This window comes from Exophiala xenobiotica (genome assembly GCF_000835505.1).
Source record: "Exophiala xenobiotica strain CBS 118157 unplaced genomic scaffold supercont1.1, whole genome shotgun sequence".
Lineage (NCBI taxonomy): Eukaryota > Fungi > Ascomycota > Eurotiomycetes > Chaetothyriales > Herpotrichiellaceae > Exophiala > Exophiala xenobiotica.
In genome coordinates this window covers 1,721,131-1,745,134 of record NW_013562494.1, presented here as the reverse complement: position 1 = coordinate 1,745,134, position 24,004 = coordinate 1,721,131, and the positions used below count along the sequence as shown (strand labels likewise).

The following is a 24,004-nucleotide window of genomic DNA, read 5'->3' as shown; positions in this document are numbered from 1 at the left end:
ACTCTACGGCTACGGCTTACGGTTCCTCCTCCTCCTCCAATCTATCTGACTCTGAACCGGTTACGGGAACGAAGGTGATATTACCCCCGTGGACTCGTACCCAACAGCCTGTGCCTTTTTCACACGATGTGAAGTACCATTTCTGGGGGCTTACAGCTTCCTCTGCTTCGTACTTTGCGAATTTTGACCAAGCACAGCTGTACCGATGGCTCCCACCGTGCCCGCTCCTTTCTCCGAACCACTCCTCCCTCAGCTTGATCTTCCTTCGAATCCCTACTGGACCGAGAAGCATCACCGCCTGAGAGCTTTTGTGCGTGAATATGTAGACACCAACCTAGCACCATATGCTCAAGAGTGGGAGATCGCGGGCCAGGTGCCAGAGAGCGTCCGTCTGCGGCACTGTCAGCTGGGCTTCGCCATTGTCAACCCCGTAATCGACCCGGCTGATGCAGGTGGGCTCGAGCACCCTGCTGGGATACCTTTTGAAGAATGGGACACTTGGTGCAGCGTCATCGTTGGTGACGAGTTCGCTCGTCTCGGGTGGTGCGGACCTATCTGGGGTCTGGGAGGCGGGAATGGCATTGGATGTCCTCCGATAAGCAGGTTTGGCACCAAGACGCAAAGGCAAAAGTGGTTACCGAAGGTTGCACGAGGAGAATTCAGGTTCTGCCTCGGAATCACCGAGCCCGATGGGGGGAGTGATGTCGCGAGTATCAAGACCACGGCACAAAAAGATGGGTCAATCTATAGAGTATCCGGGCAGAAGAAATGGATAACAAATGGCATATGGTGCGATTATTGCACAGCAGCTGTTCGAACTGGAGGGCCAGGGCATGGTGGTATCAGCTTGCTGGTCGTCCCGTTGAAAGCGAAGGGGGTCACTTTGAGAAGGATAGAGAATCAAGGAGTTCATGCTAGCGGTGAGAAAACTTCATTCAGCAACCTGGGAATTTTACTGACTTTGCAGGCTCTACCTTCATCGACTTCGATGATGTGGAGGTCCCGGTCGAGAATCTCATCGGTCGCGAGAACCATGGCTTCCAGCTCATCATGTCCAACTTCAACCCGGAGCGGCTCAGTCTGGCCACCGCCGCCGTTCGACTCGCTCGAGTCTGTGCCCAAGACGCATATAATTATGCTTGCGAACGAGAGACGTTTGGAAAGCCCTTGGTTGAGCATTCGCCAATCAAGACGAAGATTGCCACATTTGGCCTCCTCATCGAGCCTGTGCAGGCTTTCCTTGACCAGCTCTGCTATGTCATCGAAACGTCACGCGTCACCGGCAGGGAAGTCAATGTTGGAGGAATGACAGCATTGCTCAAAGTCATGAGCACGAGATGCCTCGAGCGCGTCTGTCGAGAAGCTCAACAGATAATGGGTGGAGCAGGATATACCAAGACTGGCAAAGGTGCTCGAATTGAGCAGATCAGTCGTGATGTGCGCGTACACGTGGTGGGAGGCGGCAGCGAGGAGATCATGCTCGATCTTGCTGTTCGTCAAGAGGCTCGAGACGTGAAGCTGAGGGCCAAGAGACTTGCAGCATCGAGATTGTAGACATGTTCAGCCAAGCCCAAGCTCAGTCTTCTTACCCGCGATCATTTCGATAGCTTCTTCTTTTGTTGCCTTGCGATGATTAAATTGCCATTGGGCAAGAACATCCACGGCCTTCTTGAGCCATGGACCACCTTTCGGCCCGCCTAGAGCATCTTTGATCTCGTTGCCTTTCAGAATGGGCACTATGGTATGGGCATCTTCCAGCTTTTTTTCGTGGATGAAGGCAACAAATTCCTGGTAGCGTTCTACCGTTTGAGTGAAATTACCTGCTGCGATGTCACACAGGAGTGAATAGAGTACGTGCGATCTCCATGCCTCCCTGCTTTGTCGCAATGTCATGCCGACATCTGCTCGTGATGCCTTGTCTGTGTTGACGAGCTCGACAGCTTTGAGGATATCCGGTCGATAGTCGATTGCATCTTTGAGTACTCTCCTGAAAGTATTAGTGGCTTTGATGCCCTCCCATGCAGCGTCATATGCTTTGGCCGAAGATTCCGCCCAAGGAACGTAAGCTGCCAGAAACCAGCTTAGTACTTGATCTTGTTTCGGCTTCAGACTGAGGCAGATGGTAGATTTCTCATCAAGAATCCGTTTCAGGCCATCATAGGCACGAAGTGCTATCTGGCCGTCCGGGCTGTAAGCATCACCAGGATTGGCAAACACGACAGCGTACAGGGCAAAGTCTTCGATGTACTTCAGCCCACAGTATGGATCTGGTCCAGCCATGATCTTGTGGATCTCGGTCCCGACGCGCTCCCTGCTGATCTTGATCCGGAGTGCTTCGTGAATACTCTTGTCTTTCATCGCTTCTTTCGAGTTTGCCTCTATCGTGTATCCGAGACGGCAGGCGAAGCGAATGAGCCGTAAAACTCGGAGTGGATCGTCCTTGAAGGTCTGATATGGCTCAAGCGGCGTGCGAATGATTTTGTTGTCCATGTCCTCGAGACCTTGCTTCGTGAAGTCCTCAACAGTCTGTGTGTCGAGGTTGTAGAAGAGCGCATTGACTGTGGCATCGCGACGGAGCGCATCTTCTTCAGCGCTACCGAATTCCATTTCCGGGTGGCGACTTTCGTCGTTGTAGACCTCTTTTCGCAGATTCACGAAGTCGACATCGATGCCAAACATTCTGGTCGTGATTGTCTCGAGATGCTTGGACTTTTCCGGGTTGGCGGCGATCTTGTGAATGTCCTTGATTTCTGGATTGAAACCTTGTTGTTTTGCTTCTTGTTCATATTTGGTTCCGTGATCGCGCAGATAGGCCTGCAGAGCCTGGCCGAACTGCATGCCTGTCATTGTGCTCAATGCTACGTCGATGTCATGGCTTTGGACGCCCAGGAGTTTGTCTCGGACCCATCCTCCAGTCCATCGTAATTCAAGGCCTTTCATGCCAGGCACACCTTGCATCTCCTTACGACATTCCAGCAGACATTGCCGGAACAGCTTCTCCGCTGGAGTGAGCGTCAGTTGTGGTGGCGCCATTGTAGTCAAGTGTCTCAAGCGAATACTCTTGCGAACAGGTCGTAACAGTTGTATTCGAGAATTTAATACCCGAAAGTGCATCCTCTGTACGGATAATCGACCATGCACTCAAGGAAGGGCAGACTCCAAGATTGCCATTGTTTTATTGAGAACTTGTGATGACTCAGGCTGTTGTTGCATTCATTTTGCGACCCAGGACGAAGTAACACTCCGATATTTGGGTCTAGCAAACCGTTTGACGTGTGTCCAATCTTGCTCACAAAGCGCTCGTTCCGTAAGGGGAAGCGGAGTCTGGACCGTGAGGTTGCTGTATTGATATAGTATTGATATAGAAAGGTTTGTTACAAACATGACTTGACAGCCTCGTTTGGGGTTTGCTGGTCTTACAAGCCACGGAAGGGAACATCAATTTCTCCGGATGCCTCGGCAGAAGCCCAATTGCACTTTCTCCAAGAAGATACCTGCTCACTGCTGCTTCACTGCTCATTTCGTGATCTACAAAGTCCTGTCTGCTCCGCTCCAAGTTTGCGAATCTGCCTCTGGATCTGATGAACCCATGAAGCCTTCATCATGCGAGTAATAGGGCTGACAGGCTCGATTGCCACCGGAAAATCCACCTGCTCGCAAACGCTCTCTTCCCCACCCTATTCCCTACCATTGATCGATGCAGATCTCCTAGCACGCAAAGCTGTCGAGCCAGGCACATGGGGCTACAGGCGCATTGTCGCGACCTTTGGACCAACGACTCCGGACCTTCTTCTACCTGCGTCGGACCCTTTGTGCGGTGGAAAAGAGGATGGCCCAAACGGCAAAGGCAGACCGTTGAACAGACCGGCGCTGGGCAGAAGAGTCTTTGGCAGCAGTGAGGAGAGAGTAAGAGACAGGAAGAGACTCAATGCGATAGTCCATCCCGCTGTGCGATTATATATGGCAAGGGCCTTGCTGTATTACTACCTCCTTGGCCATTGGGCTGTGGTGCTTGACATTCCACTCCTGTTTGAGTCGGGCCTGGACATCTTTTGCAGCACTGTCATGGTCGTGGCTGTGTCAGATCCAAAAATCCAGATGCAGCGTCTCCGGGACCGAGACCCCCATTTATCTGCGGAAGACGCCGAGAATCGAGTCAAGAGCCAGGTCGATGTTCGCGAGAAGGCTGCGAGATGTGAGTACAGGAACAACGGCAAGAAGAACGCCGGAAAAGGTTATGTGCTGTATAATGACGGCGGCAAGGAGGACCTGAAATTGCAGATTGCGGATGTCATGGTGAAGATACGCTCAGGAAGTCCGAGGTGGTGGAGTTTCTTGCTCCTGGTTTGTCCTCCTCTCATGGCTACGGTTGCTTCCTGGGAGGTCCTAAGCAACTGGTGGCTACGACGTAAGACGAGAAAGGAAAGAGGTGAGGAGCTAGCGAAGACGAAAATGTGAGTTGCGGATGCGTCTGCGTATCGGCATGGAGGCGGGCAGAAGGTCGTTGATTGCCAATCCTGACGAAGCTGTGCCTGAGAATGGTGTCGCCGGGATATCTTCATTGGGAGACTTTCTAGATCACAGGCCCTAGAGTACAGCAAAGATGACTATGTGGGATGTGTGATCCATTCATAGCACTGTGGCCGACCACAAAAGTGATCAGTGATGGAATCTATCCACAACATAACGCCAAACACAAGCCTTTGCTTACCCCAGCAACACCAGAAGCTGACTATGACCTTACAAAGTCGACTGTTCAGCCGAAACGAGGATAGAAAACGAGACGACCTCCATTGTGCCCCGGAGTGTGGTTCCGTTCTGAGCAGAAAAGAGACCCCGTCCTCCTTGCGGAATATGGTCGTCCCAGATTTCCCATGACGCACACAGCAGGTCTTGCTCGACCCAAGTCAGATCTTTGTCACCTCTATGGGATGAATAGTGTCGAGAAAGAATGGTGGCTCGACGAGCCAGGGTACGATAGGTTTGCGCTTGGACAAGAAACTTCCTCCGTCGTTCAAGGACCGAACGAACTGCAGCAGAGGATGCAGGAGCTACGGTGGAAAAGGAGTACATGTGTGTGATGTGTCCATACTGCCCCTATCGATATGAAACTTATAACAAAGTGTCGAACTCTGGGTTGACCCAATTCGGCGTGCCTGACTTGGACCTTATGGTCGGACCATATTTGTGCAGCAAGGCGAATACAGGTAGCGCGCCAAAGAACACGATGATGCCCTGGGCAGCAAAGCACCAGGTCCAGCCCGAACCTGCCTGCCATGGGGCGATGAAGAACTAGAAGTAGCAGCGTTAGTAATGCGGTTGCTAGATGAAGGATACCAGGCTCAACTTACCGGGTCAATGAAGGCCGACAAGTTGAGAAACACAGCATAGAATGTAATTATACTCATGCTTTGTAGCGGATAGCAATCCACGACATACGCGCAAACGACGGTGTTCCCCATCTGAATACCTGCAGCGAACAAGAAGAACGCAATCTGCCCAACGATCCAGTGATAGCCTTTGTCAACGCTGATGCCCCAGACTATCAGGCCAATGGCACTGAGCAGGCCTGCTGGGTATATCAGCCAGAGCCGCATCTCGGGGACACGAACGCCGCCGTTTCGTTTCGCAAGGCGAGAGCAGACAATGTCGCTGAGATGGCCACCTAAGAAGATCTCGGCGAACAGTGTGCCCAGGAGGAGGCCTATGAATAGAAGACCTTGGATTTGAGGCTTGTAGTCGACATATGCAGCCGGCAACATGGTGATGACACTGAGAACCCACCAGTACCACAGGAAGCAGTATGTAAATATGGCGATCGAGGCGGCGAGGAACTTGAACGTAAGGCCAAATCGTAGGATAGAGTCATACACTGTTGGGTGGCGCATGCCAGGAACTGGCTTGTAGTTGATGTAAGGCAATTTCTTTGTCCGCGGTAGGTTGACAGCTGCGGCATCACTCCGTCGTCGACCCACTTTCTCAATGTCAACGCCTGCTTCGTCGGAGGTTGTGGCCATAGGGAGCTGCGAAAGCATATGGTTGCGTGGATATAATGTTTCGGGCATGAACAAGAGTTCGAGGATGAGGAGCAGGCCGAACAAGATGGCTGTAAGCCATTGTACCCAGGCTGTAGAAACGATGTTCATGAAACCGCCAATGATGGGTCCTACAAGGAGACCTGAGTCAATGGCCAACACCCACAGACCAATCTTCTGGCCTCGCTGGTGCTCGTAGAACATGTCGTTGATGGCAGCAAGCCCTACAGTCGAAGCCGGAGAGACACCCAAACCTTGGAAGAAACGTGCAGCCATATAACCTCCGTAGTCAGGGGCTTTCGCAGCTCCGATGGTTGCAGCAAAAGCCATCAGAGTGCCAAAGATGAACACGACTCGACGGCCGAAGATGTCGGCGAGTGACGAGAAAAGCAGAGGTCCGACAGCAAGACCTAACGCAGGAATCGCGACGGTCCAGTTGACCTGCGAATACGTGATGTTGTACTCCTCCTGCAGGTCGGGAAAGCTGGCCACGGTGGTTGTCGTCAGATATGTGAACAGGAAATACCTGTGACGTGGTTAGAAATCAGGAACGACAAAATGAAAGCATGAAGCTTGTAAACGAACTTCAACATGATGACGGCAAGGATGGAATGCTTCTGAAAGCTGCTCCAGTTGAGAGGATCCAGCGGATCACTTGTCGGTTGTGGATGGACACGAATACCATCTCTCATAACAAGATTTTCTGCTGAAGGCGGAGGTGGTGCCATGGTACTTTGGTCGACCTTCTCAGTCAATGGTGGCAGGCCATTCTCAACAGGGGATCCTGTCTTCTCCTTCATGGTGTCTCTCATTGCTGCCGAAGATCTATGTATGCTCGTTAAGAGATGGACACTGAATGCTGGAGTAGGGGACTGAGAAGCGAAAGAGGGACAACGAGACAAGAAGTACAAGAAGTACAAGAACTAGACAAGCGTCTGTAGGATCACCATCTGAAAGGCGCTCCTGGGAAAACGTGGAAGGTCCCCACACTCGCAATCGCCATCCTTGTCTGGCACAGTCCAGATACATAGTCATGGACGGGACAAGGTCCATCGTCCTACATCCTCCCTGGTTACGGAACTCAGGCGCGAATTTCCAACAGGGGCCCGAGGGGATGCTTCATCCATAGTGCCTGGGCAAAGTTTCGATCGACGAATATGAGAGCATGATGCAAGGCTGGTGTAGCTTGGATCTCGAAATTGCCGACTAGATCGAATCCTACAAGGACAAAATATGATTAGCTGTTACCGTTTGATCTAGGAATTTGTCTTATGAGGCTGCCATCAGAGGCTGTGATAGGGCCAGCGTAGGGCTCTGATAAGAGGCAAGTAGATGGAGTTGATAGAGGCGGTCGATGCCAAGAAATGACACGGTTTTCGGTATTGTACGGTAAAAGACGAGTCGCGTATTACCTGGTAGTCTATTGCTTACGAGCTGCGATGATTCAGTGAAGAGATAAGAACAACTCTCGTGTTACCCATTGGACGATTCAACTTGTTGCTTCCAGGTTCCTCTCACGATGAGGAACTTGCGTGCTTGTCATATGCAGCCGGAGTCGAAGGGGTTCTTTCTGTCGCCTCTTCCCCTTGCTGGCCGTGACTCGACCATGGAGTCCACTTCTCGACTGCTTGCTTTCATCATCACGGAGGCGCAAGCGAGACATATCGCTGGGATTGGGACTATGCTCGGTGCTCGTACTCCATACTGGGTACAGATATCAGGGTGGGGCAAGGAATTGTCCGCATAATCCACCAGTCCAAGAGGCCTGCAAGCCGAGATGATGGTCGAACATCTATCGGATCAATCTCTCCTGTCGATTTCTTTCTTGATTTACGGATAAGTGAATTTTCCTGTGCTTTTATCCAGACCTTGGCAATATGTCGAATTCGTTGTTCAACTGACATCTGAGCCAGTTCCGGTGTTGACGACCTGTTGCTGGACCTAGACACAATTCTTAAAGGCTGATTACCAAGGGCACAGTGCAGAGCATACCTCTTCTGATGGCACTGATGGACGATGACATTCGCGAGGCTCCCAATGAGCAAAGTAGCCTCTTGCCAAAGAAGCACGATAATGACGACCATTCCACGAGCCAGGAAGAGGGTGAAGTCCTCGATATCCTGCCAGAGGACGAGACTCCAACTCGACAGCTCGTGCTTCACGAATTCTGGGTTCTGATTCGAGGGTCAATCCCAGTGATTCTGGCCTACACACTACAGAACTCTTTGCAAACAGTCTCCATCCTTATCGTGGGCCGAGCTTCACCTCAGGATCTTTCTACGGCCGCGTTCTCCTACATGTTTGCTATGTGCTCAGGCTGGTTGATCGGGATGGGCGGATCAACGGCACTGGACACTCTTGCCTCTTCCACTTTCACCGGAAGCAAGAACAAGCACGATCTGGGTATCCTCCTGCAGCGAGGATTCGTCGTTTTGACTCTGTTCTACATCCCGATTGCAATACTTTGGCTGTGCTCGGAACCTATATTCAAAGCTCTCGGCCAGAGCCCGCAGCTCTCACATGACAGCTCGAAGTTCTTGAGCTGTCTCATTCCAGGCGGCCTGGGATACATCTACTTCGAGACGATGAAGAAATACCTTCAAGCACAGGAAATCATGCGGCCAGGGACATATGTGTTGCTGATCACATCACCCATCAGTGCATTGCTGAACTATCTGTTCGTTTATGTGGCCGGATGGGGAATCTTTGCTGCCCCTTTTGCCACCGGAATTGGTTACTGGCTGTCTTTCCTGGGTCTAGTGCTCTATGCAAAGTTCGTGGCAGGCGGCGAGTGTTGGGGCGGCTGGAGCAAGAAATGCCTTCAAAATCTGGGTACATTCGCAAAGTTGGCTGTCTTAGGCTTCATTCACGTCGGCACTGAGTGGTGGGCTTTCGAAATTGTGGCTCTGGCTGCGGGCAGACTAGGCGAGATTCCTCTGGCATCTCAGAGTGTGATCATGACGGCCGACCAAGTCATGAACACCGTTCCCTTCGGCATCGGCGTCGCTGCCAGTGCCCGCGTTGGCAACATGCTCGGTTCGAGGAACGCCAAAGGCGCTGCGAGATCTGCGAACGTTGCTGCCTGGCTAAGCATGATCATGGGTGCACTTATCCTGGCAATCTTGATGGGCACGAGAAACCACTTCGCAAAGATTTTTAACGACGATGAAAAAGTGGTCAAGCTCACTGCAAAAGTCTTGCCTTACGTTGCACTTTTCCAGATCGCAGATGGCTTGAACGGCAGTTGTGGAGGTTCCCTACGAGGCATGGGCAGACAGCACATTGGAGCTGCTGTTAACATCGTCAGCTACTATTGCGGCGCTCTACCCCTCGGTATCTGGCTGGCCTTTCATGGCTGGGGTCTGCCTGGGCTTTGGGTCGGGCAGTGCATTGCTCTGTACCTCGTTGGATTTGCAGAATGGGTGATCGTAGCACTCAGCAACTGGGAGTATCAGGTTCAGAAGGCTTTTGAGCGTATGGACAAGGACGAGTTGGCCGAGAACGGTCATGCTGGGACATCGGTGCCAGCACCGGCGGGCAACGGGCCACAGTAACTTTGGTGATGACGAGAAGCAGAGCATTGAATTTCCATAGACATAAAACATTCGGACAATCCAAACTGTCAAGCATTCTGTCCTTATCTTCCAGGTTGGGGTAACGTTACGGTATCGACGATTTCACCGATACAGCCTTCCACTTACGGCTAGCCTCTCGTGCTTACCTCGACGTCTCACACGAAGACCGTGTTCTTGCTGATACGAATCTTTTACTGAAGGAATCCGATAAGCAAAGTCGACCGCCGTCTGTGACACACAGCATTGGCTCACCGTTGCCCTGGACTGCTCTCTCGGCCAGACTCCTTCCCTGCCCCGCGTATGGACATGTGCGTTGGCCGTCCTGTCCGATGCCGAAAGCTCCTGGTTCCATCCACATGGCTCGCATCCTTCCCAAGCATCCAAGTGCCGCGACCGTGAGCTAGCACCTAGCAGCTTGCATATCGTGCCTTGAGCTCTTCTTCATGCCGTCATGATGTGGTCGTGCTGGCGGGGCATAGCTCTGCATGCCCGAGCGCCTCTCTGACTCTTTCCACGGGACAAGACCGTTGCCCGGAGTCAGGTCACCAGATTTTAGGTAACAGGAACCAGCATATGCATCCATGCGGTAAGACCGTAGAGGAGCTATCTGCAGGAACTCAACGATCAGTGGATGGATGACCTCAACTAGAGGAAAAGCGAGCTTGCCCCAGGCTCTTGCAGCTTGGCTGATCTTTCCAATTCTCAGTACTTTATTGCTTCGCTGCGCTGTGTGCTTGGTTCGTGTAAGCTCTCTTTTTTGTCTGCTTTTCTGAAGATTACTTCAAAGCCACGGTTGTCTGCAAAGATGCTTCTCAACTCCCTCGCATTACTGGCATGTGCCAGTTGTGCTCTTGCCCATGGTGACCACGGCCAGGATCAGACCCCCATCTCGGGGCCACACAAGTCTCTGTGGTACAACACTCTGCCTGGTGATGGCGGCACGCAGGTAAGAAAGAGCTCTTCCCTATCATTGACTGAGCCGGACTGACGAGACTGAAAAAGGCCGATTCAGTTTTCTCCGGGATCTCGACTTTTGGCCGTCTGCCATACTTTCCCTGCCTCGCCAGTGACGAGGAGAAATATGACATTGCATTCCTAGGTGCGACTGGCCGGTGAAAACGAAGGCTGACATACCTGAAGCATTGGGACTGACGAGCTGGTCAATAGGCGCTCCCTTCGACACAGGCACATCGTACAGACCAGGAGCTCGGTTTGGACCAAGCGGGATCAGACAAGGTTCTCGACGCCTCAATCTCTAGTACGTTTTGTTACGTCCAGCTCGAATGCTTACTTCTTGCTTGGAATAAAGGCTCACGCAAGCTTGGCTTCAGTGGCGGGTACAATGTGTACGCCTCCTTCGTCTCTAGTCACCGCCCGCAGAAGAAGCTGACTTTGTACAGGCCCATGAAATCCAACCCGTTCAACTTCTGGGGCAAAGTCATCGACTGCGGCGACATCCCCGTGACTTCGTAAGCCTCGAACCCTCTGCAAGGCCTGCCTTACTTCGTCTAATGTGCTTCTCAGCTACGACAACCACTACGCGCTGCAGCAAATCGAAGACGGACACAACACCCTCCTCACCCGCACACCGTTCACGGCCGCCGACGAGCCCGGTATCAGCAAAACCGGCAAGACACTCCCTCGCGTGATAACACTCGGAGGGGACCATACCATCACCTTGCCGCTGCTGCGCAGCATCAATAAAGCCTACGGACCGATCTCGGTGATCCACTTCGACTCTCACCTGGATACCTGGAAGCCCAAGGTCTTCGGTGGTGCGCCTTCCAAGCAAGCAGCCATCAACCACGGCACGTATTTCTACTGGGCCAACGAAGAAGGACTGCTCGCCAACGACAGCAGCATCCACGCAGGCATCCGGACGACACTTAGTGGCCCGTCGGACTACGAGAATGACGGATACTGCGGCTTCACGCGCGTCGAAGCCCGCGAGATCGACACCATCGGCATGCACGGGATCATCAAACGTATCAAGGAACGCGTCGGCACCAAGAACCCCGTGTATTTGTCCATCGACATTGACACTCTGGACCCCGCGTTCGCTCCCGCAACCGGCACGCCTGAGACCGGAGGCTGGACCACACGAGAGCTGCGCACCATCATCCGGGGGCTCGAGGGGATCAACTTCGTCGCGGCGGACATCGTCGAGGTTGCCCCTGCGTATGACACCAATGCCGAGCTGACCACAATGGCGGCGGCGGATGTCCTCTATGAGGTTATGACGTTGATGGTCAAGAAGGGGCCCTTGACGGTCAACGCGACGCAAGCGGAGTATGTGCCGGAAATGATTGAGAGTGAGTTGTAGAGATACACTTGGCCGAGGAAGCAGAGGGAGAGAAAGCCAAGTCGAGCAAAGTAGGTAGTCAGCTTCGGCCCGTATAGCCCTACCTAGGTAAACAAGAAGGGGAACGGGAAGAAAAGGTGTCAAGCGCCATACAATGCCAAATCTAGGGACCGTACAGACCAGCACTAATCAGTCTTCGGGTCATTACTACCAACAGTCTTTCTTGTAATACATCTGACAGACAACAGTAGCCTCATCGCAATCGCATCTGGAACAGGTGCTGCCGCCATGCATGGGATTCTTTCGCATGCAAAAAGAACTTCTTGTGTGTCTATGGGCATTCCTTTTTCGTCTGGTATCTCGAGGTGCCCAACCATCGTCAAAAAGACCCAGGCAAAGACCACTCCTGGAGGTGCCAACGCGTGTTTTCCCTTTCTCTTTTCCCGCAAGAAATGCACCGCACTCATGTCTACTGTTACCATGCTCTTTCTGTGTCTCTTGAGGAAATTTTCGCCAGCCCCAGAGGAAAACCATGCCTGCTGCTTGCTCCCCCCACGACGATGCGATTTTGTGTTTCTAGTACAAACTCGCCTCGCTCACAGGAAGTAGTCTGGTGTTCTCCGACTGACCATGGGTTCGCCAGCTCGAGGGCAAGGATCGAATTGCAAGCTGCAATCACACATGTTAGCATAACCAAGTATGGGACTCGGTGTCGTGGTTCCACTTACAAAGTGTACTTCAAATGTTCATCAATCTCCATGATGGCAGCTTGATTACCACATCTGTAACAGTAATTGGGGGCACTAAAAATCGTGACAACATTCCTGTCTTGGCTCCAGTTGTATCCCTCCATGACCAATTGATGTGCTCTCGCCACGAGGGTAAGACCGTTGTTGTGATTGAACGCTTCGGAGATGTCTTGCCCGAATGTATAGCCTGCACCTCTTGGACTGATACCCCATCCACATCTGTCGTCGGGATCACTCCATAGAAGATCGCACATAGGACCTTCGTGTGGGACTTCTTGGATTCTGTCGAGAGATCGGATGTTGTCGAGGGTGTCAATGCTGGGAGACAGCCCGCCGTGCAGGCAGAAAATCTGGTTGTCGATGAGTGCAGTGAGGGGGAGATAGTCGAAGAGGTCGGTGAAGTATTTCCAGACATTAGCATTGCCGTATTTTCTCAAACATTCGTCGTAAAAGCCATAGACTTGGGTAATTTGTCGACTCTCGTGGTTCCCTCGAAGGATGGTGATTCGGGAAGGGTATCGGATCTTCAAGGCGACAAGGAGGGTCACCGTCTCGACGGAGTAGTAGCCACGATCTACGTAGTCTCCTGTTATGCAGTCAGTGGCCGGTTCATTAGGCTGTTTATCTTCCCTTTTTGCATACCCATAAAGAGGTAGTTCGTGTCTGGATTTGGTCCGCCGATGCGGAACAACTCCATTAGATCGTGGAATTGGCCGTGGATATCGCCGCAGACTGTAACGGGACATTTCTGGGTGACTGTTAGTCCGTTATCAAGCGCGGGCAGCTCAAGTTATCGCTTACCACTGGCTGTACGTTTGACTCCTCCTGAAGTACTTCTCTGGCCTGCGTACGATATGAGTATTCCTAGCCCGTCTCCTCGAAGAAAACTGTGCTCACCCTATCACAGAGCCTTGAAACATCGCTCTCTGCCAGTTGTTTACAGTCCATCAAGCTCTCGATCCATCCATCTAGGGTTGGTATTGATTGAGAGTCTGTAACAGGCGATAAGCCATGAGGCTGCGCGGGTTTTCCCACGTCAACATCCATCTTGGAATCCATGATTGAGCATCAACCTCAATCAAGTCGCAGGATAGAGTTGATGGGATTGGTAAGGGAGGTCAGGAGCAGGCTCTTTCAGATGTCGTGTGCGAGGTGGGAAAGTTGTTGTGATGTTGTTTTGGCTTGGACACGGTCGCAAGTGAGCAGGAATGATTTCGGCGCGAAGAGCAAGGTGTAGGGCAGAGTACGCTGAGACAGAGTGACCTCGAGGTTTCAATGTTGATGGAAGTTGAGTTAGTTGACTTGGTGTCGTTCTGTCATAAACTTGCAGCCATGACATACGCTGAATGCCGCCCTGCAGTGCCTGGGTACTTCTCGCTTTGAGCTTAGAGCCCCGCCAAGCCCAACCCATAAAAGGGTGACTTGAGGCGAATGTGCCATCAGTGCTGTGCCCATTGCAACATGCACGAACATGCTACTTTTACACGAGCTTACTAAGGTGGTCAGAGAAATGGGAATCTAGAACATTCATTGCTCAGGGCACAGATGCATGAGTTGTAAGCGTAGTAGTAGCTCTACATCGGGGAATCATGCACGATCTGGCTTTTCAAGTGCTGTATGAACCTGCACCTCCTTCGTCATTAGCATTTCAACCAGCCGTAACTCATACTTCATCATCATTTAGCCTTCAAATGAAATCTCCGCTCCCAAAGCCGCCGAATGGGTTGCCTCCAAAACCTCCTCCACGTCCACCCGGGAAGCGACCACCTCGAAGGTCCGGCGGACCGTCCCCAGGTCCGACAGGGTCGTACCTGGCGCCTGGTGGTGCCCTGGGATCATACGGCTGTTGCCTTCCTTGCCCTCCGAACAGTGGATCGTCAAAGGTCGGATGCATACCGCCTCCTCCTCGAATGCCTCCACCAGGTCCCATTCTGAGCGGATCGTGCGGACCTAGTCCAGGAGGATACAGATCTCGTTCACCAATGGCGCCGAATGGCGGATGGTCAGGAGCGGAGGGCCAGCCTCGCGGAGGTCTGTTGATCTCATATTCGTCTTCGAAACCTGGAGGCGGGAAGTCTCCTGGCGGCTGAGGTCTTCGTGGGGCTGCGGCTAGCGGGTCGTCGAAAGGGTAAGGTCGTGCTGGCGGAGGGTGATCGTCTCGCAGAGGATCACGTTCCGGAGGTCTCGTTTCTTCGTGCCGTCTAGGCTCTTCCTGTGTGAATGCAGTGTCCTCATTCCCTGCTTTTGAAATGCCAGGTGCCAATTTCTGGATAATGTTGAGTTTGAATAGTGAGGCCAAGTCTGTGATACGTCCATTCGAGATGAACACGTTTCGAAGCGTAGAGGTCTTGTCTGAGTCTCGTGTCGCTTCTTTGATAGAACCTTCTGAAATGTAATCTTGTGCTTTGACCTCGAAGGATGCTGTCTTGTCATCCCCAAGACCAACACCAAACACGAGGACTTTTCCGCCTAATCGATTCAATTTGACAAGGAACTCCATTGATGACTGAGAATGTGCATAGCGAAAGGCATAGGAAGAGGAGGCACTCCACTCGGCAGGTAACGGTTGTACATCTTGAGGATCCGATTGCGCCTCTGCAACATGTCAATCAGTGCGCAAAGCTTCTGGTGCTGAGGGACATACCTATCTTGTGATCTTCTCCCAAACCTATCAGACGGAAACCTACTGCAAGCATGCAGGCATGGGAGAAGAGAGCGATCGCAGCATACGGATCTTTGACGAGTTGGGTCTGCTCATCGTCTGCGGATGGAGTTGGGAGCGATTTGACCATGTAATCGAGTATCGCATCCGCGCTCATCGCGGACGCTGCTGCGGGAGCCATGACGAGATTAGTTCCTACCGCACTGGTGTAGCAATGTCGAGTTAGAAGGTTGGGTGGAAAGGAGATGATGATCCGAGATGGAGGCTTGAATCACAGACAACGAAATCACCTGCCGACTGGAGAAGCAGCCTCAAAAGACACGCGCCAAATCAGTGACGCGCCTATGGACGTCATCCTTGGCATTGTCCTTAGTACATAAGCGCATTGCTGGTCGGTCGATTCTCAGGCCGAGTGGTTGCGATCGTTTCGGGAACCAAAACAAACACTTCCACCCTCACCACAAACCACTGTCACCACAATCACCCTTACCCTCACCGTCACGATGGCTGACGAAATCGCTCTTGCTCCGCAGGCTAACTTCAACATCATTGCTACCGAGATACTGAAGATACCAAATACACCTGCACTCGCCGGCGGCCAGCAACTTCTCGCCGAGCTCCGCGCAATAAGGGAGCAGTCAACGAGAGACACGATGGCAATCCGACAAGACATTGCAAATGTCCGCCAGGAAATTGTTGATGTTCGTCAAGAGATTGTTGATGTTCGTCAAGAGCTTGTGACTATAATTACTGCGTCGTATGTACAATTCGACCTATTTTAATATTACTATGCTAATTCTATAGAAATCACAATAATGCAGCCCGGGTTCAGAATACATACCTCCAAAGTCAAAACGAAAATCTTGTATCGTTTCTCAACGCTACTACCGGTGCCGCTATCATTGATTTCCCTCACACCTCATTGGAACTCGAACGAATGGCAAAAAGACAATTAGATTCTGTACTACAACAACTGGGTATTCCTACGCAGGGTGCAAATTTGGCGGATAAGAAGCGGTTGCTCAGAGCTCACATCGGGTTACCAGAGGTCGCAGGCCCACCGCCTCCATAAGAGACACAATTCTAGTAATATGGGACACGCTGCATGAAGTGCACGAATCAGAACTGTATTAATAGTTTACGATTGATGAGAACCAAGATCATGACCTGAAGCAGCGGCTAAATTCCCTGCAACAACTTTACATAGACAAACCAAAGCGCCCATCTACGACGAGGTAGGTATGTACTCACTGAGAAAGTCAATGATGTGAGCCAGCCTGACGTCTACTTAAAAACCTCTCTCTCCAAGCCCTCGGTCTCCTAACGAAAGCCGAGCGATCTTGAAGCTCCGACGAACAGGCGGGAATCGATGCTCTGGAAGGATCTTCTACAGTACGAGGACCATGGCCATGGTGACTAAGTCGCAAATCGGTCAACGCGCGAATCATGAAGCTCGCTGGACGGTGGGACGGAGATGCTTTCCTGTCTTTTCAGTCTTTTCGCTATAAGTCGGAAGAGTCGGAGGGCGAGCTTCGAAGACCTCCGACTGCCCTAGCACCATCTTGTGTCTTTGATTGGCCAGTTCATCCACCCCGCCTTTGTTATCTACCGACTCGTAAAGAATATTGCCTGATGCGTTCTTTGTTCGCATAACCCAAAGCTCCGTGGTTGTCAAACGCAAGCTAAACTACATCATGGTCATCATGGCACTTCGGAGAAACTCACTCTACAGGTTAATGTCAGGGCGGTCCAGATGGGTTCCGTGCATTGCTGTAGAGGATAAAAGACCGTTCACATCCTACCCAAGATCTCCTGATCCATTCGCAGTGCAAGACGGTTTGTCTCCCTGATTCTGCACCTAACTCGTCTGTCGCAAGATTTACTTTCGCATCAAACCAAGTATGTCGACGCCAAAAGAGCAAGGTCCTCCATACCCTCCCACAACGGCCGCCGTAGGTGGTATGCCCACCATTGGTGTGGATGTTCCAATATGCAGCGTTTTCCTCTTCCTCTTCATCTGCGGCGCTGTCTGTCACATGGTGTGCCTGGTGTCCCCCTAGCCAGCAGTTTGGTTGAGCTAAATCATGTGTAGACTATCCTCCAAATCAACCTCAAGCGAGGTCACAAATTCATCATGTCCGGATTGTTGTTCGGCTTCTGCATGGCGCGGATTGTGACGATGATCATGGTATGCCTCCCGCATCCACCACCTACTCTCTTCATCACTAACTCGAAGGCAGCGGATTGTCTGGGCTAGCTATCCGACCGACATCCAAATAGCGATGGCTGCTAATATTTTCTCCTACGCCGGCGTCCTCATCCTCTTCTTGATCAACGTCGTCTTCGCCCAGAGGATTTTACGAGCTGCGCACCCTCACTTCGGATGGCACAAGACGTTATCTATGGTCTTCATGGTGCTATACGTCTTGATAGTGGGTATGCTGGCCATGGCTATCACGGCTATCGTCCAGTCATTTTACACCCTCAATGTCAACACCCACAGAATCGATCGCGACATGCAAATCACGGCTTCCGCGTACTTGCTGTTCATCTCATTCCTGCCGATCCCGATGGTGATCTTGGGTCTCATTGTCCCTCGAAAGACCAGGCTCGAAAAGTTTGGTACTGGCCGATGGAGAACAAGGATTGCAATTCTGCTCGTCAGCTCTGTGCTACTCTGTCTTGGCGCCTGTTTCCGCTCGGCAACCACATACGAGAACCCACGCCCAAGAAATGATCCAGCTTGGTACCATGCAAAATGGTGTTACTATTTCTTCAACTTCACGCTCGAGATTATCGTTATTTTCCTTTATGCCATACTCCGAGTCGACCGCCGGTTCCACGTTCCCAATGGAAGTAAAGGCCCGGGTGATTATGTGGTTGAGCAAAAGCCTAGGGAGGACGGAGAACGTACGGCGCACCGGGACAGAGCCAGCAGCATGAATAGGGTCCTGAGTGAAGAAGAAGTCTTTGATGATCTTTTACCTGTGGAGAGCAAACCGAGCAAAGACTTGGAGGGTCAATTCGGAGTGTAGCAACTGCATCTGGAGGAATATGGACATGCAGAATAGATTCTCCGTACATGCATGGTCCAGTGTATCACCATGGAATAGTAATCTTAGAGTCAGAAGATGTGACATGCATAATAACAAAGGCGAGCTCGCTCTCGATCTGGACGGTGTCACGTAACTACATGGCTGTGTGGTTGTAGCGGCGGAAGAGATTGATTAGCTAACTAATCTAAGAGGGAAAGACTGGCCGCTATATGTAGTCACTCGTAACTGAGCGCAAGGAGGGGGAATACTAGGCTGGGCAAGTATCCCGACGCTAATATCACATCCTTCTCTACTTCCTTATGAGCACCTGCGAGTCACGTGTTCTTGTTGTTCTACTAAGCCGTAGGGCTCGTAACGCATTATATCTTCCCTCCTTTCCTTTTATCTTATTTCTCTCTCTTTTATAATATATAAAAGATATACTGTCTCCTCTACTATATCGTATTTTAGGGAGCAATAGTCTATTAAGGTCGAGAATAGCTCGCAACGATAGCGACGACGCCGCGCGAGGTATAGAAACCCTTAGACCCTAGCCCTTTCGCAAGATTTAGAAGTTCTTATTTTAACTCTTTTATAGTTTCCTTAATTTACGTTATTTATAACTAATAAATTTAATACGCAATAATAACCTAAGTCGTTATATATTCTTACGACTAGAAAAGAGTAGATATATCTCGTAAAAGAGATAGGAATGAGTAGTAATCCCTTAAGTTAGCCTCTAATATCCCGTCGGTTAGTTAGATATTATAGATATCTCTATATCCCGTAGAGAGTATCCCTTCTAGCTCGATACGCGTAGATTCGCGTAGATCCTACGAGGTTCGAACCCCGTCGTCGTCGACCTTAGACCCTTTTCACGTATCCCTATAACTATACTAGTATAGTTTATTAATTGGACTCACTAGATTCTAACTAACAATTAACCATTACGCTCGTCCCCTTATATTGCACTACAATTTTAAGAAGATATATTAATTTATGGTTGTTATAGATCGTTTCGAGAGCTTTCGCTTCGAATCGGTAAGATCCTTTCTTCAATCTTTAATTGACACTTTCGTAGTAATCTATAACAATTCGCAATAGCTAGTAACAATGTACAATACAATATATCGACTAACTTTACTATCACCGCGACCTCGCGTCGCTTAGGTCGGTTAGTTACTAACTATCCTAATACGTAACCCGTTATATTTCGACGTACCCCCGATTAAACTTAGTCCGTAATTAATCGTAAGTAAACTCCTTTCCTTTAATTCGAAACCATTTATTAACGCTCGTAATAGATCGTACCGATTATACTAAGGTATACTATATACAATCGATCGGAACCGTTAACAATCCTAGTAAATTTTCTCTTTATTCCTTACGTATCTATTAGTAACTAATAGTAATAGGCTATATCTAGTGTAGAAATATATAGGGTCCCTTCTCCTCTTACTATTTAGTCGCCGGTAAACTTAATAGTGGTAAGTACTCTATATTTCTTCGTAATTATTTATAACCGTACGAAATAGCTTATATATATTATTACTAGGGCTAGCGTATAGCTGACTACTCTCTTAACCAAAGTAAGTACTATCCGTTTCGCTCCGTTATGTATATTAACGTACTAGAACGCTACGATACTACTAAGCCACGTAAACGCACTAAGTAAGTTTCCGTTAATTTTTATATTAATTCGTAATTAACAGTAATTATAGGAAAGAGCGTAAAGACAAAGGTAAAGGTAAATCGTAAGTACTCGTAATTCGTATAAAATCTTTCGTAACTAACCGTAATAGTACGTTAGCCGACGTAATCGATGACCACTTCTCGTCTATATTAGCAATAGCCTAAAAAGGTTCGTAAAAGCCTATAATCGCGCGTATTTATTTATCACCGTAGAGTAACCTTTTTCTTTCTTAAAAAGAGTGCGTATTTATACGAAATACAGTGTAATAGATAGTAATAAAATAATTATATAAGATTTCTATTCGTAAGACGCCGTAAAGTTTGGTAAGGACTATAGTTCGTACTTTTCTTACTCTCTATTCTTTAGCCTTTTCTTCGTAGGCTAAGGTTATAGTCTATAACGAATTATATCTCGTTAATATTAAGTAATATTTACTACTAATTCCTTTTACTATATTAAAATAGACGTCGCTCTTTTAATGCTCTTTATACTATTAATCGTAATAGTAGATCTTAAATCGAAAGAGTTCGTAACTAAAGGATTATTATAAGGAACGCCTAATAAAAATAGGTAGAGTGCGATAATAAAGGGTTTCGTTAATTAGTATTAAATAATCCTGATCTTCGGTCTCTATAGGACTCTAAGTATAAGGAGAGTAAGCTCTCCTAATGCGAGTCGTATACCTATATCTACCGAGTTAGATAGGTGGCCTAACGCTCGGTATTCTATTGAGTCTAAGTGCCGAGTCGTCTAGGACTTACGTGCGAAAGGCCGTTGACTTGTCTAGAAGGCTTAGATATATTCCTAATATTATCCCTCTTCCCCCTAACTTCTCGTCCTCGAGAAGTTTAGGTAAGTTAACGAAGAACGTTAGGATTAAGATTAATGTCTTCTTAGTTCCCATTCCTAAATCGTAAGCGATCCGCTTACGAGATAGTAACAAGGGTTTTTCTGCTACGCTTTTTGTATATACGAAATTTTTGTTTTAGATAGATGCGTTTCGTATACGAAGCGCTTAGCCTTATTGCTTTTACGTAAGGCTAGCATTATTTCTATATTATATACGGAAAGAGTGCGGTATCTCGATAGCTTCATTTATCGCCTTATTGTATTACCGCACTATTTCGCGTACGCGCCGCTACCTACTTATACCTAGTGATATTATTATACTGTTGTTGTTTCTACTCTCTTATTTTTTCTTTTCTTAGAATTAATAATAATAAACTGTGAGTAGCTCTTCTTATTCGTTTCGCTTACGAAATTTTGGCGCTAATATTGATAGTATCTTGTAACTCTTCTATCTAATCCGTCTACTAGTAATTAAAACTCGCTCTTCTCGATTATTCTTTAAGAGTATATCGTATTTTCCGTATTCGTAACGTATACTAATATCTTTCTTAGTGGCCGACGTTTAAAATATACTTGAATAGACTACTACTAAAGCGTCTAGTGGTAATCCTCTCCGTTATCCTCGCCGTAAGTATATATTTTTTATATAGTTCGCGTACGGTACGTAGCTAATATATTCGTAGTCTACTCTATTTCTTCTTAAACCCTACGTAAACGTAAGATAGTAGCTAAGCTCTCGTGCCGTCATTGTTTTCGTCGGTTAACTACCGATAATCGTATAGCTGATACGTATTTTGTATACGTTAAGTTAACTCCTAAGGGCCGTAAATTTATTAACTACACTTATTGTTAAAAAGGTAAACGTAGAGGCGACGACGATTGTATTCCGGTATACCTTCTTTCTGTCTACGATTTATACGCTAATCTACGTAGGTGTCTAATCGCCTTATATCGAATATAACTTATCTTTAAGATATAAATACTACGCTGATCGACGATACTACTGAGGATAATAAGTCGGATATAGTTCGTAAGCGGGCCGTCGAAGAGGCCGCTACGTACTTCGACCGTACCCTTGCCCTTGCTGATACTAAGACCGCTCGTACTGTTCCCGGTGTCTCTTCTCGTGGTGGTTGTATTCGTCGCTTCGGCGGTTCGGCTATAGCTTATAGTAGTGACGCTAGTCTAAGCTAGTTATTAAGTTATTTTATTGAAGCTATACGTAGTAGCGTCGAGTTATATAATCGTATCGTAAGTATACTTTTCGCTTACGTTGCGCGTATTAATCGTATTTTTAGAATAGCCTTTTTACTTCTATCTAGGCGAAAGAAGCCTTTTCGGAGGAATAGGACTCTAATTGAGTTTAAGTGAATCCCGCTAAGTAGCTAATTAGGTGCGAGGTAGGTACTTATTGCTTACGGTATATTTACGACGTATAAGTATAAAGCTTAGTGTTATTTGGTGTTGTGGGACTGATCGTACCGTGCTTAGGTTTATCCTAGGGTACGCTTTCGTTGGTCGCTTACTGTCCGCCTACGGTTCGCTTTGGCGGCCGTAAACGGTCGAAGGGTATATACTTTTTATTTACTCTACTACGGTAGAATAGCTACGACTCGCTTACGAGTCGTAAGCGTAATGAAAACTTTTTAATTGCTTCGCGTACATTTCGTAGATTAGAAGCTAACTACTAAGAGTCGTAAACTTTACTAAAGCCTATCTATCGAATATAGAACTTAGTACTTCTTTAAACTTTCCGTTTACTTAATATTTCTTTTACTTTCTACTTCTTTTTGCCTTTAATATTAATAGACGTAGATAGTTCGACTTTATATCGCTAAGTTTATCTTTAGAGTAGCGATATATAGAAAGTTTAGTGTAGTCGCTCGTACTTTTCTAGTAATTTTAGTTTATACGCGTTACGACTAATTCTTTCTACCATCGTAAAAGGCCTAAGAAACTAGTTCGTAAGCTTTTTACTTACTCTTCGCGTACGAATATTCTTAGCCGCGAGTTAAACTCTATCGTTAATATTAAACTATATTACCGTTCTCTTAACATTATAATACTTAGTTATTTTTTCTGTTTCTTTCGCTACGGTTACCTACGCTTCGTTAGTAACTCGTAAGGAATCGGCTAAATCCTCTACTCTTTCTTTCGCTAGATAGTTTATCTATCGATTTATATTCGCTTTGCGTATAATATTAATATATATCTATAAAGTAAAGCTATATACTCTTAAGAATAGAGATTACTTCGTCGTTATATTCTATTAAAAGTTTATCGTATACTTTACGCTTATAAGTAACGATATCTAGTCTAATTGTTAGTAGTTAATATAATAGCGAAGATAATATTCTAGTGTTTAATTTATTCGTTTTATTTATTTATTTATCTAAGGATAAAATATTATAGAGAAAAGTCTATAAGTAATAAAGTAAGAGTATAAAGTACCCTAATATAATAAGGTAAAGACTATTTCTTTATTATTTATAATGTTTTTTAGGGCGCTAAATCTTATAACTATCTTTTCTAAAATTAACTAGTCTATTTTAAGTACGTCTATTATACTATTATACGACGATAAGACTACTATCTTCGAGTATCTATTTATAATTATTAGAATCGAATTATATATCTTTTTGTAATGGAGTAATAATAGTAACTCTACGATAAAGTCTATCGAGATATCTTACTAAGGCCCCTTAAAAATTAATAAGGGCTTAAGTCTTTCGTAGAGTTTATACTTTAGCACCTTTATATATTAATAGATATTATAAAAGTTAATATATTAATATATATCTCGTCTTATCTACGGCTACTAATAGTACCGTATAATATTCTTAGTTATCTAACGTTCGCTAAAGTACCCGTCTTCCTAGGGATTATTATAATTTACTCGGAAGATTTCTTACCTCGTTATAAGATCTTACGAGACGTATACGAACTCGTCGCGACGTATAACGTTATTGTCTCCAATACTTTAGGCCCCTTTATACGGACCTTATACAATTCGACCGCTTAGAGCCATTGCTTACTAAGCTTCCTTACACTACTTATCTAGTACTTAAAGTTCTCTTAACCAATCCGTAAGTAAAGACCTACGT

At 47.9% G+C, this 24,004-nt stretch overlaps 10 protein-coding genes across 10 annotated transcripts; 6 read left to right on the top strand and 4 right to left on the bottom strand.

Moving 5' to 3' along the window:
• The first annotated feature begins 21 nt into the window (after nucleotides 1-21).
• Nucleotides 22-1,657, top strand: PV05_00681 (uncharacterized protein). The gene is made up of 2 exons (XM_013465596.1): nucleotides 22-920; nucleotides 968-1,657. Exons 1-2 carry the CDS (start codon nucleotides 206-208, stop codon nucleotides 1,552-1,554), a joined length of 1,302 nt encoding a protein of 433 aa, XP_013321050.1. The 5' UTR covers nucleotides 22-205; the 3' UTR covers nucleotides 1,555-1,657.
• Nucleotides 946-3,351, bottom strand: PV05_00680 (uncharacterized protein). Its single transcript, XM_013465595.1, has one exon. The coding sequence runs from the start codon at nucleotides 3,112-3,114 to the stop codon at nucleotides 1,561-1,563; it is 1,554 nt and encodes a 517-aa protein (XP_013321049.1). The 5' UTR covers nucleotides 3,115-3,351; the 3' UTR covers nucleotides 946-1,560.
• A 178-nt stretch (nucleotides 3,352-3,529) lies between these two features.
• Nucleotides 3,530-5,232, top strand: PV05_00679 (dephospho-CoA kinase). The gene has a single exon (XM_013465594.1). It carries the CDS (start codon nucleotides 3,604-3,606, stop codon nucleotides 4,456-4,458), a length of 855 nt encoding a protein of 284 aa, XP_013321048.1. The 5' UTR covers nucleotides 3,530-3,603; the 3' UTR covers nucleotides 4,459-5,232.
• PV05_00678 (uncharacterized protein) lies at nucleotides 5,113-6,847 on the bottom strand (the record flags this gene model as incomplete). The annotated part of the gene is made up of 3 exons (XM_013465593.1): nucleotides 5,113-5,292; nucleotides 5,352-6,561; nucleotides 6,621-6,847. The coding sequence occupies 3 exons, from the start codon at nucleotides 6,845-6,847 to the stop codon at nucleotides 5,113-5,115; spliced, it is 1,617 nt and encodes a 538-aa protein (XP_013321047.1).
• Nucleotides 6,848-7,903: 1,056 nt separating this feature from the next.
• Nucleotides 7,904-9,611, top strand: PV05_00677 (uncharacterized protein). Its single transcript, XM_013465592.1, has one exon. It carries the CDS (start codon nucleotides 8,036-8,038, stop codon nucleotides 9,587-9,589), a length of 1,554 nt encoding a protein of 517 aa, XP_013321046.1. The 5' UTR covers nucleotides 7,904-8,035; the 3' UTR covers nucleotides 9,590-9,611.
• A 729-nt stretch (nucleotides 9,612-10,340) lies between these two features.
• On the top strand, nucleotides 10,341-12,097 carry PV05_00676 (agmatinase). Its single transcript, XM_013465591.1, has 6 exons — nucleotides 10,341-10,556; nucleotides 10,613-10,709; nucleotides 10,778-10,868; nucleotides 10,942-10,956; nucleotides 11,011-11,079; nucleotides 11,135-12,097. Exons 1-6 carry the CDS (start codon nucleotides 10,416-10,418, stop codon nucleotides 11,931-11,933), a joined length of 1,212 nt encoding a protein of 403 aa, XP_013321045.1. The 5' UTR covers nucleotides 10,341-10,415; the 3' UTR covers nucleotides 11,934-12,097.
• Nucleotides 12,044-14,057, bottom strand: PV05_00675 (serine/threonine-protein phosphatase PP2A catalytic subunit). The gene is made up of 5 exons (XM_013465590.1): nucleotides 13,559-14,057; nucleotides 13,463-13,504; nucleotides 13,304-13,409; nucleotides 12,641-13,247; nucleotides 12,044-12,581 (listed from the first exon to the last, which is right to left on the bottom strand). Exons 1-5 carry the CDS (start codon nucleotides 13,718-13,720, stop codon nucleotides 12,509-12,511), a joined length of 990 nt encoding a protein of 329 aa, XP_013321044.1. The 5' UTR covers nucleotides 13,721-14,057; the 3' UTR covers nucleotides 12,044-12,508.
• Nucleotides 14,058-14,172: 115 nt separating this feature from the next.
• PV05_00674 (uncharacterized protein) lies at nucleotides 14,173-15,613 on the bottom strand. The gene is made up of 2 exons (XM_013465589.1): nucleotides 15,306-15,613; nucleotides 14,173-15,256 (listed from the first exon to the last, which is right to left on the bottom strand). Exons 1-2 carry the CDS (start codon nucleotides 15,502-15,504, stop codon nucleotides 14,349-14,351), a joined length of 1,107 nt encoding a protein of 368 aa, XP_013321043.1. The 5' UTR covers nucleotides 15,505-15,613; the 3' UTR covers nucleotides 14,173-14,348.
• Nucleotides 15,614-15,742: 129 nt separating this feature from the next.
• Nucleotides 15,743-16,725, top strand: PV05_00673 (uncharacterized protein). The gene is made up of 2 exons (XM_013465588.1): nucleotides 15,743-16,080; nucleotides 16,128-16,725. The coding sequence occupies exons 1-2, from the start codon at nucleotides 15,827-15,829 to the stop codon at nucleotides 16,393-16,395; spliced, it is 522 nt and encodes a 173-aa protein (XP_013321042.1). The 5' UTR covers nucleotides 15,743-15,826; the 3' UTR covers nucleotides 16,396-16,725.
• A 273-nt stretch (nucleotides 16,726-16,998) lies between these two features.
• Nucleotides 16,999-18,660, top strand: PV05_00672 (uncharacterized protein). The gene is made up of 3 exons (XM_013465587.1): nucleotides 16,999-17,362; nucleotides 17,416-17,511; nucleotides 17,564-18,660. The coding sequence occupies exons 1-3, from the start codon at nucleotides 17,225-17,227 to the stop codon at nucleotides 18,356-18,358; spliced, it is 1,029 nt and encodes a 342-aa protein (XP_013321041.1). The 5' UTR covers nucleotides 16,999-17,224; the 3' UTR covers nucleotides 18,359-18,660.
• The last annotated feature ends 5,344 nt before the right edge of the window (nucleotides 18,661-24,004 follow it).